At 39.5% G+C, this 13,600-nt stretch overlaps 1 protein-coding gene across 1 annotated transcript in view; it reads left to right on the top strand.

Moving 5' to 3' along the window:
* Nucleotides 1-6,728, top strand: part of LOC106869525 (uncharacterized) — a 52,774-nt gene extending 46,046 nt beyond the window's left edge. The window contains exons 6-8 of the mRNA XM_089340658.1: nt 3,582-3,709; nt 5,271-5,357; nt 6,495-6,728. Coding sequence (XP_089196784.1) covers nt 3,582-3,709; nt 5,271-5,357; nt 6,495-6,668 — 389 coding nt within the window. The 3' untranslated portion in view covers nt 6,669-6,728. The remainder of the gene's footprint in view (nt 1-3,581; nt 3,710-5,270; nt 5,358-6,494) is intronic.
* Nucleotides 6,729-13,600: the final 6,872 nt, after the last annotated feature.

The following is a 13,600-nucleotide window of genomic DNA, read 5'->3' as shown; positions in this document are numbered from 1 at the left end:
CACAAAACCTTGTTGCTACAGTCAACAGTGAAGGAAAGAAATCAATAGCATCCTGCTCAGGTTGACTCAGACCCTCTGACATACTGTCAGGTGGATTGTTGAATATGATCCCTGCTGTAAGGCAGCTTATGTTGCTGATCAGCTCCAAATGAGTCGGAGTACTTCTGTGATTTAACTCCATCAACTTGGCCATTATAGTAGAGGAGCTAGAAGGAAACCTCTTCTTTGACCAGCAAATGTCCATGAAAGAGAATGATGGTGCCAGTTTACTTTCGAGGTGTCTCTGTGTGAGTGTGTGTGTACCATCAAACTTCTTTTCAAGTTTCTTGTCCAGTGTCCATGCTGAAGAGCCATGGAGAAGGGTTGATTCAATGCTTATAGTAAATTTGCAAACATTAAGTAACTCAACTAACCTGACCTAATTATCTGACACTCTGTGGGCTCTGTCCCTTCTCAGATTGATAGGAAATCAGACCTCCTCCTTCTAGCTCTCACAGGAATGCTAAAATATATTTAATGGGTGAATAAATATATAAATAGCCATTGTGACTGACATATTTTCTCACAGTTCTAAGTATACTGTGTGTATGTGTTTGCATTTAAGAGTAAGTATGTATATATATATATGTAGGTAGGTAGTTCGTATTGTTGGAGAGGAGTGAGAGTGTATATGGTGTGTGTGTATTTGTGTGTGTGTGTGCTACTGAATGTGTGAATGTAGGTATGTGAGTGTGAGAGTGTGTATATGTATTTGTGAGTGTAAGACAATGGGTGATCTGAAGGTGATGGTAGTGGTTGTGTTGGTGGTGGTGTCTAAGAGAAAAAAAAACAGGATTTACTTTTATATTCAGCTATTAATACCTGTCTTTTGTTTTAATGGATTTCAAAAATAGACAATAGGTTAATTTATCCTGGGAAAATTCTATTTTTATCCTCCTCTTCTTCCACTTCCTCCTCCTCCTCCTCCTCCTCCCCCACCACTGCCGCACCATCATCGTCATCATTGTCGTAGTCGCCGCCGCTACTGCCGCTGCCACTGCCGCCGCCACTGCCGCTGCCACTGCCGCCACCGCCACTGCCGCCGCTACCACCACCACCACTGTTGGCATGTCACCCTCATAGCTGTCATCACCATCACCACATTACACCATCCACCCCCACCACTATCACCATCATCATTGTTGTCATGCTGTCATTCTTGTGTCATCATCATTATTGTAGCAATTGTTATTGTTGTCACCATCATCACCACTACCCTTCCCCACCCCACCCGTCATCATATTTCTGCTGTTAATGAATGTGGAAGTAAGAGGGGTGTCTGCTACCACCCAAGCAGACACTGGTCTGCAAAATAAATAACATTTTACTGAGTGGAGGTGGGATGGACACATGGATGGTGGCTCTAAGGATGGTAGCTGTAAGGATGGTAGCTGTAAGGATGGTGGCTATCTCCTGCTAGAAATAGTAGCCAAATCTCTCTCAAATTACTTTCTGTCATTTCAAAAAAGGGAAAGACATATTACATTAGTTGATTCCTCTGGTCCTTTATTTATCATAGAATCATTAGGGTATTGATCAGGGTGCCTAGTGGGGAAATTTTTGCCTACTCTTCGCATTCAGAGTTCAAATCCTGCTGTAGCTCACCTGGGCAATTGATTAAATCTCTTGGCTGGTCTTATGTTCACCTCCTGGTCCTTGATATGCCCTTAGCGTAGTCCCCTCTGTTACAAGCATTCTCTAATTTCAAGATACTTTTATTCCCTCACTCTCACCCATCCACTCTTGGAGGCTCAGTAAAGGGTCCTGGATACTACTTTTTCTCTTGACTAAATGACATCATCATCATCATTGTCAGCATAATCAATGTTGTTGGTGTCAGCGGTGTCATTTAACCCTTTATCAACTGTAACACTTATTCTTTCATATTGTTTTTAAATTAATAATTGCATTATCTTCTCACACCTACCCTACAATGTCATTCTAAAAATAAACGATCACATCATCAAAGTCTCAAAGCTAAGAGATAATGCAATTATTAATTTAAAAACAATATGAAAGAATAAGTGTTACAGTTGACAGAAAAATCTGTAGCTTTGAGATTTTGATGATGTGATCGTTTATTTTTAGAATGGGTAGGTGCGAGAAGACAGATATGGCTGGTTTGAACATAAAACAAGAGGAATATTTGGGTTGGCTATGGCTGGTTTAACTGTTAAAGGGTTAACCTTCTTGGGACAACTGAGCTGATTGATCAGCCCAAGTGATACAAGCTGAAAAGACTTTGAGGCTCAATGAAATAAATGTTTTAAAGTGTAATCAGGGGTCGTCTTTTACTCTTTAACTCTTTTATTTGTTTCAGTCATTTGACTGCGGCCATGCTGGAGCACCGCCTTTAGTCGAGCAAATCGACCCCAGGACTTATTCTTTGCAAGCCTAGTACTTATTCTATCGGTCTCTTTTGCCGAACTGCTAAGTTATGGGGACATAAACACACCAGCATCGGTTGTCAAGGGATGTTGGGGGAACAAACACAGACACACAAACATATACACACACATACATATATATACATATATACGACGGGCTTCTTTCAGTTTTAGTCTGCCAAATCCACTCACAAGGCTTTGGTTGGCCCGAGACTATAGTAGAAGACACTTGCCCAAGGTGCCACGCAGTGGGACTGAACCCAGAACCATGTGGTTCGTAAGCAAGCTACTTACCACACAGCCACTCCTATAGTTTTACATACTAATAAAGTAGTTTGAGGCACTTTATCTTTTGTTTTCTACATGCATCCATCAGTTTCAATCTTGACAGAAAAAAATGTTTTGGTCTTTTTGGCTATAGATACCAAAATGCTGTGTGTCTCAAAAGGGTCAAGGCCCCTTTTCAATGCTGGCATGGGCTGTGCAGTTTGACAGTAACTGATGAGCCACAGGACTGTGCTGAGCTCCAATGTCTGCAATAAATAAACAAATGAATAGATAAATAAATAAGTAAATAAATAAATAGATGAATAAATAAGTAATGCTTACGACAATGGTGGTGAATGGTTTTGATTTTCTTTTCTTTCCTGATTTATGTTTTGGTTCTGCTCTGACACGTTTTCATCATCATCTTTTCTCTCTTCTCTTCCTCCTTTCGTCTCTTTTCCGACTGGGGTGATTATGTACCTCCACGACAGCATGACACCTGTTTCTGTCCCTCTATCATACTTTAACCTTTCATTACCAGGTATAAAGCCACTTCTCTCAACAGCACACCTCCTTTGCACTCAAGGGGTTTTCTTGTCTTGTGAGTTACTTGGTGACCTCACTGGTGCCGGTACCAGGTATAAAAGCCCCCAATAATGTCTGTAAATTGGTTGGCATTAAGAAAGGCATTCAACTTTAGAGACCGTGTAAAAAAGTAGACATTGGAGCTTGGCATGGTCCTCTGGCTTGTCAGCACCTGTCAAACTGTCCAACCCATACCAGCAGGGGAAAATGAACGTTAACTGATGATGATGGTAAGGTGGAGGATGAAGGTGACAACTGATTTATATTTTGGTCACTCACACGCTATGCATGGCCTCATTCTAGGAGACGAAATGGTCAATGAGCTGAAACAGCAGCTAGAGGAAGAGAGAGATAAGAACAAGCAATTGCAGGGAACTTTGAAAAACCAGGAAGAAAAGAAACAGAATGAGATAGTTTGTCTCAAGATGGAGGTAACTTATCAGCTGCATCTTCTGTCTTTCATGGATGCTTATGGTTGTCACTTGAAACTGTCATTGAAAGGTTAGAATGTGAGTGTGTGTGTGTGTGTGTGTGTGTGTTTATGTAAGGGTATGTGTGTGTGTATATATATGTATCTTTTACCTTTTACCTGTTTCAGTTATTAGACTGTGGCCATGCTGGGGCACTGCCTTGAATTTTTAGTCAGATGAATCGACCCCAGTACTTATTTTTTAAGTTTGGTACTTATTCTATCGGTCTCTATTGCCGAAATGCTAAGTTACAGGATCCATAAACACACCAACACTGGTTGTCAAGTGGTGATGGGGGACGAACACAAACACACATATGTATGTACGATAGGTTTCTTTCAGTTTCCATCTACCAAATCCACTCACAAGGCTTTGGTCGGCCTGAAGCTATAGTAAAAGACACTTGCCCAAAGTGCCACGTAGTGGGACTGAACCCGGAACCATGTGGTTGAGAAGCAAGCTTCTTACCACACAGCCACTCCTGTGCTTGTATGTATGTGAGTATGTGTGTACACACACACACACACACACACATATTTCACTTAGGCATTGCAAGACTAATAACCTGGAGGAGGACTCAATATATGTATGTTTCAGAACAAAGTGTTAGATGCGTGTAGAGCAGTAGTAAGAAAAAGAGATGACACAGGAAGAACAAAGGTTATGTTATGAAGTTCATTAGCTTACAGCTGTTTCTGCTAAAGGATGTTATTCAGGCACTCAGCTACAAGTCCACTGCATCTTTTAGCAGCAGCAGCAGCTGTAAGCTAATGAAGTATAGTGTATGTCAGTGATACTCTGCAGTGAATGTAGTGAATGGAGTGAGTGTATTTGACATGATGTAAGGTAGTAGTGGTGATTGGAAACATGTGGTGGTTTTATTTTCCATCTTTTCTTTGATTCAGTCATTGGACTGTGGCCATGCTGGAACATTGCCTTGAAGGATTTAGTTGAACAAATTAACTTCATGATTTTTTTTGGTCTCTTTTGCTGAGACGCACTAAGTTATGGGGACATAAACGAACCAGCACCAGTTATCAGACAGTAGTGGGGACAAACACAAACACAGATACACACACAGCTACACACACGCACGCACGCACGCACGCACACACACACACGCACACACACACACACACACACGCACACACACACACACACTCACACACACACACTATGGAGGCTTCATTTAGTTTTTGTCTACCACATCCACTTAAAAGGCTTTGATTGGTTTGTGGTAGTTGTAGAAGGCATTTACCCAACGTGGTGCCATGCAGTGGAACTGAACCTGGAACCATGAAGCAAACTTCTTACCACACAGCCATGCTTGCAGCTATAGTGTATATCAGTGAGGGTAAACAATATGGAGTGAGCATATGGGAAAGAAAGGCAAGGAAAACAGAAAGCAAATGGAGGAGAAAAATATAAAATGCAATTCTTCTGAGAGTTTTCCAGAAGTTTCTTACCCATTGACATTAACCCAGATTCTTAAATGGTTTTACATCTGTTTTAAAAATTTCAGTTTGAGACAAAGATGAAACTCCTGCAAAGGCAAAAGAACCAGTCAGCTTTATCGAAACAGTCATGTGACCAAGAAATCTTCAGGAAGGTAAGTCATTTACAGTGTCAATAGTTACACTATTGTTCTAAGTTTAGCTGTTGCTATTGGTTACGCTACATTATAAATCTCAGGCATTTCCTTAACTCCTCAACAGCCTACAGAGGATTCTAACTTATCCATTCATTGAACAGAATAGTGTTCAGTATCCTACCATGTGTTAAGTGATGAGTGAAGCTGAAGTCTTGATTGTATGCATGTAGAGAGAGAAGGAGGGGGAGAGAGAATGATGATAATCATCATCACCATTATCAACATCATCCTTGTCATTTTACATCCCCTGTCTATGTTGGCATGGGTTGGACTTAGACAGGGCAGTGGAAGCTCATCTTGCTTATGGCTGGTTGTCCTTCCTAACACCAACCACTTTACAGAATGTACTAGGTGTTTGGTTTTTGCATGCCACCAGCACTAGTGGGGTGGCCATGTCCTTATTGCAATGGAAGAGACTTCACAACCCCATGTCTCAGATTACTCATTTCTCTCTTTACAGAGTGAGAAGGATGAATAATAAAGGCATGAGTGATAGTGTTGAGAGGGATTAAGTATAAGTTATAGTGGAAGGAGTGAAAGGGGCACTATTTCAGTATTCCAAGATGGGTACGACTTTTCAAGGCAATATGACTTCAGTGGCAAGGAGGAGAAAAAAATACTATGTAACCTAGGGGATAGAGTGATGATAGAGAGATGACAGGGGTTCAGGATGTTTGACTGAAAAAGAATAAGAGTGTGCTGGAAGAGAGAGAGAGAGAGAGAGAGAGTTACACTGGTGGTGACAGACAGGGTCTGTTTGTCTTTCAGACTGATGAGGACCATCAAGCCATCCTTAAGGATGACTGATGACTTGTGCAGTGACTTTGTTCAAAGTGAGGAAGAGTTGCATACTGTCAACTGGTGAATCATTGAATAAAATCCTAATTAACTGTTCCTCCTGTATTTTCTTTTCCCCAAAGCCAAGAACTTTTCAGCATACCCTTGTAATGTTGCTGGTTGTGAGACCAGGAAATCAGCTGTTTAAATGTGGACTCAGTACTAGTGGTCAGGACACAATATTGTGTGTGTGTATGTGTGCATGCATGCTTGTGCATGCATATACATATCTGTATGTATATCTTGTCTTTGAAACAGAAACTGAGCCATATGAAGGAGGAATACGAAAAGAAAATTTCTGAACTAGAGCAAAGTGTATCATCTCTTGAGTGGAAACTGTCTGAAGCCCCTGTTCTTCCACTGAGAGAGCGGCTACAGTTATTCTCTAACAACAGCATCATTGACAAAATCAAGAAGAAGAAATCTTGTTGACCAACTTCTAACCCTAAGTATCTCCACTTCCTATCAAATAACTACTGGTTGTCTATCAAATGTGCATTCTTGGCTTTTCTTTGAGAAATTTTTAATATACCTCACCATCAGCATCAACTTCTTTGTTATTATAACGAAAAACATTAAGGTGGTGAGCTGGCAGAATCATTAGCACACTGGGCAAAATTCTTAGTAGCATTATGTTCTGAGTTCAAATTCTGCCCAGGTCGACTTTGCCTTTCATCTTTTCATGGTTGATAAAATAAGTACCAGCTAAGCACTGGGGTCGATATAATTGACATACCCCCTACCCTGAGACTGTGCCAAATTTGAAACCAGTAAAGTAAGGTAGTGACCTAGCAGAATCGTTAGCAGTATTTTGTGTGTCTTTATGATCTGAATTCAAATTCCGCCAGGGTTGACTTTCATCCCTTTTGTGGTTGATGAAATAAGTACCAGCTGGATACTGAGGTCGATGTTATTGACTGAGTCTCCTCCCCCAAACTTGCTGGCCTTGTGCCAAAATTTGAAACCACTATTGTTATTGCAAAATGTTTTCTTTTGGGAGCTTCATCTGAGTTTCTGCTGCACCACCTGTGCACCTCTGTCTTCTTGAAGTGTGTGATATTGTGTTCTTATCTTTTGTTGGGGGCTTGATGAGTGCAGACCTCTATTGGTATACTGCACCAGTTTGTTTCGTTATGGAGTTTAGTTTCTTCTTTCTTGTTATATTTGTGTGTGTGTGTGTGTGTGTGTGTGTGTGTGTAATGTTAGCTGTGTTATTTCATGGGTCCTAATCTTGAATAGTAAATGTTGCAAAAGTTGTGTTGTATGTGAAGATTGTTCTACTGGAGCTATTTAATTAAATCATGATTTATTCTATTAAATTAATAGTATTCTATTATTATTATTATTATTATTATTATCATTATTATTATATTTTAAAAAGGATTGATGTAACTCATCACGTAGGTAAATAGTCAAGACGAAGAGCGCGATTCAATTGTATAGATATTTTATTCGTTGAACAATATTTCAACAGTACGTCTGTCTTTGTCAAGTTCAAAACAAGAGGTGATTAAAAATTCAAAATTACAGAAATTTAAACGTAAAGTATGAACGAGAGCAACCAGCGTCCATACGTTGATGGAATGACATCATCAGTTTTTACGTTTTATAACAAGCAGAAAGAAAGAAAAAAATAGAAAAAGGAAGACGACAGATAAAAGGAAAGAAAAAGAGAGAAAGAAGAATATTCAATCAAACAGTTTTGTATAAATTTGATGATATTCTCCTGTCATCTTATTCATTCCTCCAGGGCGTGATGTTAATAACCTGCAAACATATTTCTCCTCATACATTCTGAGAAGTGAAAGTGGGGTAGATTCAGAATATTTTTTGAGAATATGCACTTTCAAGTCTTCTTCAAAATTGCAGTCGCTTAAAACGAAATGTTCAGCAAGTTTTGTTGAACTACTGTTCTTGTGCCTGATGTCGAATCTGTGCCCATTAAACCTTTTGTTTAATTGTTCCGTTGTATAACCAACATAAATCAAGTTGTGTTTCGTGCATTCTGCAGCGTACACTAAATGGGAATCTTTACAGGTTCCCCCTTCTGTATAAATCATAACATTTCTGTTATGATTTCTGATGGAATTCACTTCACTCATGTTGTTGCATAATGAACAGGGCTTACCTCTCTTGCGGCTGTTCTTTAAGGTACAGTGTGCAGATACTCCAATGTTTGTTTTCTTGGAGTCAGATATAGAGGTCAATAATTCTCTTATATTCTTATTCCGTCGAAAGGCTACAATGGGCGGCTGAGGAAATATCTGTTTGAAACTGGGATATTTTTTCACCACATGCTGGTAACTTTCATGCAACATTTTTGAAATGCCAGCGAAACGTCGGTGCCAGCTAATCACTAAAGGAATTCTGTCATCTATTGTATTTTGTGTGCTAACATTATGCGTGTAGGTTTGACTATCTTTGCTAATCTTAGCTATTTCATTTGCTATTTCCTTTAAACGTGATTCACTGTAACCTCGTTTGACATAATGACATACAAAAGCATTTGCATGTTTCCAGTAATCCCCTATGTCAGTACAAATCCGTTTTATCCTCAAAAATTGGGATTTCAGATTTGACCGAATAAGATGATGTGGGTGATCGGAGCAGCGGTGGAGATAAATGTGGGATCACGTGGGCTTGCAAAATAACTCTGTCACTATTCTGCCTCCAGAAAACTTGACTTTTGTGTCCAAAAATTCAACGCTAGTGTTTGAAAAACTAGACGTAAATTTTAATTTGGACTTAAAGTCATAGTTTCTAGCATAACAATCACAGAAATGCAAGAAGTGCATTAAACTATTCTGTGATCCTTCCCAGACAAAAAATACGTCGTCAATGAAGCATAACCAGAGTATTGGTTCATGACCATGAAGGGATTTGAATGTCTTCAGTAACTGTGTCTCGAATTTCGTCATAAAGACATTAGCGAAATTAACTGCCATGGGGCTACTCATGGCGCAACCCTTTGTTTGGTGGTAAAAATCTTTGTCTAAACTTCATTGTGTTACTTTCTAACACAAACCTCAATAATCTACAGAGTAAATTTCATGAAATACTTTTATTTGACCGCTTTTCAAAGGCATCCATGCATGCTTCTACCCTTTCATTGTGGTCAATATTGGGATATAAGGAAGAAACATCCATGGTTACCAAAAAAACAGTTCTCGATATGGACTTGGTGCTTGAAAAAGTTGTTAATTTTAGATACAAAATCAAAGGTATCCCGAATATAGGAACTTGATTGTATTGCGACGGGGAGTAGAAAGCCATCCAGCCATTCCGAAATATACAATCAAATCACGCTCTTCGTCTTGACTATTATTATTATTATGATTATTATTATTACGAAGGAAATGATACTAAGGATTTTGCCAGCTTGCCTCCTGCAGCGAATCACCCCTTTGTAGGAGGTGTAGCTAAAATGAAACAATTTCACATATTGTGAGTGAGCATAGCAAGCTGGTACAAAAGCCCTACAAAAAGGAGGCATGATAATGTGGCTAAGTTTGTTCACAGGAGACTATGTGATAAGTATGGCCTGGACAGAGCTTGGAAATGGTATGAATATGAACCAGGAGGAGTCACCAAGAACAATGAATATAAGATACTATGGGATTTTACAATCTAATGTGACTCCCTAATCAAGACTCAGAGACAAGATATTGTTGTGGTAGATAAAGGTAAAAAGGAAACCAAAATTACAGATATTGCAATACCTGGGGATGCATGTATAAATTGATTGATTGCTTAGGAAGGGCATCCAGCTGTAAAAACCAAATCAAAAATTAAACTTGTAGGTGAGATGTGGTTCTTCAACCCATCTAGGAAAGCAACAATAACTCATCTAAGCCATTCCATGGGTTGGACAGGTTACTGCAAAGTGAAAGCAAAATGATGACAATAATGATGATAATGATAATGACAACAATGATGACGACTATTATGATGACAGTGATAACGAATACATAGATAAATGCTGCTGGTAATAAGATTATAAATTGATTTTATTTAATTACATCAGTAATGTTCAGGGTAAATCGACTTTTCTCTAGTTTTTACTGTGACAGTTCTGACATTAGAGAACAGTAGAAATAAGGTAACAGAATATTATACTTTGATCAAAGACTGCATAACATACGTTTAAATAACAAGGGGGAGGGGATGTGGTAAAAATAGTCCTTCAAATACCTCACTAAATGTCTGAGGTGTTTTGTTACATCTATTTATATTTTAGGGTTTGTATCTCCTCCTCCCGGCATGATGTGCTTTTGTCTGAGCAAAACTGCCACCAAAAACTCTGTCTAATTGAATTCCAGTCACCTCAATTGTATATCTTTGTGAAAAACATGTGGTATGGTGTGTCATAGATAGTAGTAATCAGTGTTGCTATCGTATAATATGTATTTGACTGTAAGGCAGTGACCTGGCACAATCGGTAGCATGCAGGACAAAATGCTTTGCGACATTTCTTTTATCCGTCTTTATGTTCTCAGTTCAAATTCTGATGAGGTCATCTTAGCCTTTCATCCTTTTGGGTTGATAAAATAAGTACCAGTTGCACACTGGGATTGATGTAACTGACTTGCTCCCTCCCATGAACTTGCAGGCCTTGTGCCAAAAGTTGATACAATCATCATCATCATCATCATCATCATCATCATCATCATCACCATCATCATCATCATCATCACCATCACCATCATCATCACCATCACCATCATCATCATCATCATCATCATCAAGGTAGCAGGCTGGTAGAATTATTAGCACACTGGGCAAAAATGCTTAGCAGCATTTCATCTGTCTTTACATTCTGAGTTCAAATTCTGCCAAGGTTGACTTTGCCTTTCATCCTTTCGGGGGTCAATAAATTAAGTGTCAGTGAAACACTGATGTTGATGTAATCGATTAGTCCCCCCACTCACAAATTACAGGCCTTGTGCCTTTAGTAGAAAGGATTATTATTATTATTATTATTATTATTATTAAGGCGATGATCTGGCAGAATTGTTAGCACACTAGGTAAAATTACATTCTGGGTTCAAATTCCACCAAGGTCGACTTTGCCTTTTATCCTTTTCGCAGTCAATAAAATAAGTACCAGTTGTGTGCTGGGGTTAATGCAATCAACTTACAGCCACCCAACAATTGCTTCTCCAAAGTTTGCAAAATTCGAAACCAACATATATGTGGCTGAGCAATTAAGAATTTCACTTCACAACTATGTATTTCAGTCCCACTACATGGTACCTTATGCAAGTGTCTTCTACTATAGCTCCAGCCTGACCAATAACTTGTGAATGATTTTTCTTGATGGAAACAGTGTGGAAGCTCTTGTTTATATCTGTCTGTCTGTCCTATCTATCTATCAGTCGGTCTATATCTCTCTCTATATATATTTGTTGTATTTAATGTATACACACAATTGATGGGCTAGTTACTGCAGTGTTTTGTCCCGAGATAACATCTGTTATGGACTTGCTGTGTTAAAAATTCAATATAAGAGATAGAGAGAGAGAGAAGGTGGAATTTGTCCCAGCAATGGCCATCGAGAGCATCAGATATCATCATCTCAAGACAAATACAGCAGTAACTGGCCTATTGACTGTGTATATACATTAAGTATGATCCATGGATGGATATTTTAATAGAGGTTTGCTGCAAGTACACATCATCGAAAAGGCTCAAATAGGCCCAAATGCATCTAGTGTTCTTGCTGGTTACTGCTGGGGTGAATTTTCGTCTCTCTGATATTTTTTACTTTTGATGCAGCAAATGAATAAGAAATTTATCACAATAAATACTCCTGGCTCTTCTATACTGCCCATGGCCTGAACAGCCACCTCAGGCACCAGCACCCTTTGCAGCCATCAGAATGAAGAGGATCAATCACTGGCTACAGAATAAATACTCAGATACAAAGTAATTCCAACAACAATGACTATAAGAAATATATATCAGGAAAATACTGCAGTAATTGGACTATCAACAGCGTGTATACATTAAGTATGATACATTGATGTCTATTTTAGTTGAGGTTGGCTACAAGTACACATCATCGAAAAGGCTCAAATAGGCCCAAATACACCTGGTGTTCTTGCTGGCCACTACTGGGACGAATTTTCATCATTTGTTGTGTTTTTAACATAGCAAGTAAATAAAAGATGTTATCTGAGGACTGCAGTAATTGGCCTATTGACTGTATGTATACATTAAGTATGGTACATATATGGCTATTTTAGTTAAATACTGCTTCAGTTGCATATGCTGGATTTCTAGTAATTTTGTATTTTATGCAGGTTTAACATCAGTTATCTCTTGAATATGTTCTTTATCTCAGGATCAACATGGACAAATTGAAAGTTCTTAATAGCACATGAATTGCTGGCCATTGTGCATTTTGATGGCATTCAGACTGAGCAGGTTCAGGAGTTCAAATATCTCAGCTCACTGGTTGCAGAGAAGAAGGTGCTGTTAACAGCAGAGATCAACTGCTGAATTGGGTCTGCAACTTCTGTGATTGAATCCCTTAGATGGTGTGTCTTCCCTTAGAAGCCCAACATCTCCCTCAGGACCAAGCCCCATCTTTTCCACAATCCTCAAACACGACCCAAGCAAGCTCAAAGTGTTCCAAATGCACTGTCTTCATCAGACACCACATTTGGTGTCTCTCTCTATGCGACTGAATCTCAAACAACAATATCCAAGAACAATGCTTGCAGTAGCCAACCATCGAAGACCAATTCTGGCCCTGTAGGCTACAGTGGTTTGGCCACGTCTGCAGGTTGAGCACTGGCAGACTTCCACACCAACTTTTGTACTGGCAGTGGCCCATGCAATGGATAACCCAGCACAGCATGCCAAAAAGGACATGGGCGAAACAAATTGAGGAAGACCTGAAGTCACAGCGCCTCAACCTTGAGCTTGCTAAGGCCAGCGCCATGGATTGGAAAGCATGGAATAACATCATCATCAGAGTCTGTCATCCATTGGTACCCACAGTTGTGTATTGGTTGAGAGAACAGCCTCTCCCTCCGGTCGCCAGCTAGGGATTAAAGAAGAGGACTGATATATGTCTAATTATCATGTGGGTCATCCCAGTTTCCTCCATTTTATCATACGGTAAAGCCAATTTTAAGGGGACGTAACTCGTGAGAAAAAGTTATAGTTATTTCTCTTGGATTATTGGTTTCAAATTTTGGCATACGGCCAGCAAGTTCGGGTTGGGCGTAAGTCGATTATATCGACCTCGAAAGGATGAATGGCAAAGTCGACCTTAGTGGAATTTGAATTCAGACTGTAAAGTCGGAAGAAATGCCGCTAAGCACTTTTCCCGGCGTGGTAACGATTTTGCCGGCTCG

The sequence above is a fragment of the Octopus bimaculoides genome, chromosome 23 (assembly GCF_046866305.1).
Source record: "Octopus bimaculoides isolate indiv1 chromosome 23, ASM4686630v1, whole genome shotgun sequence".
NCBI lineage: Eukaryota > Metazoa > Mollusca > Cephalopoda > Octopoda > Octopodidae > Octopus > Octopus bimaculoides.
The sequence above is the reverse complement of the archived record's forward strand: the minus strand, read 5'-3'. Positions and strand labels throughout refer to the sequence as shown.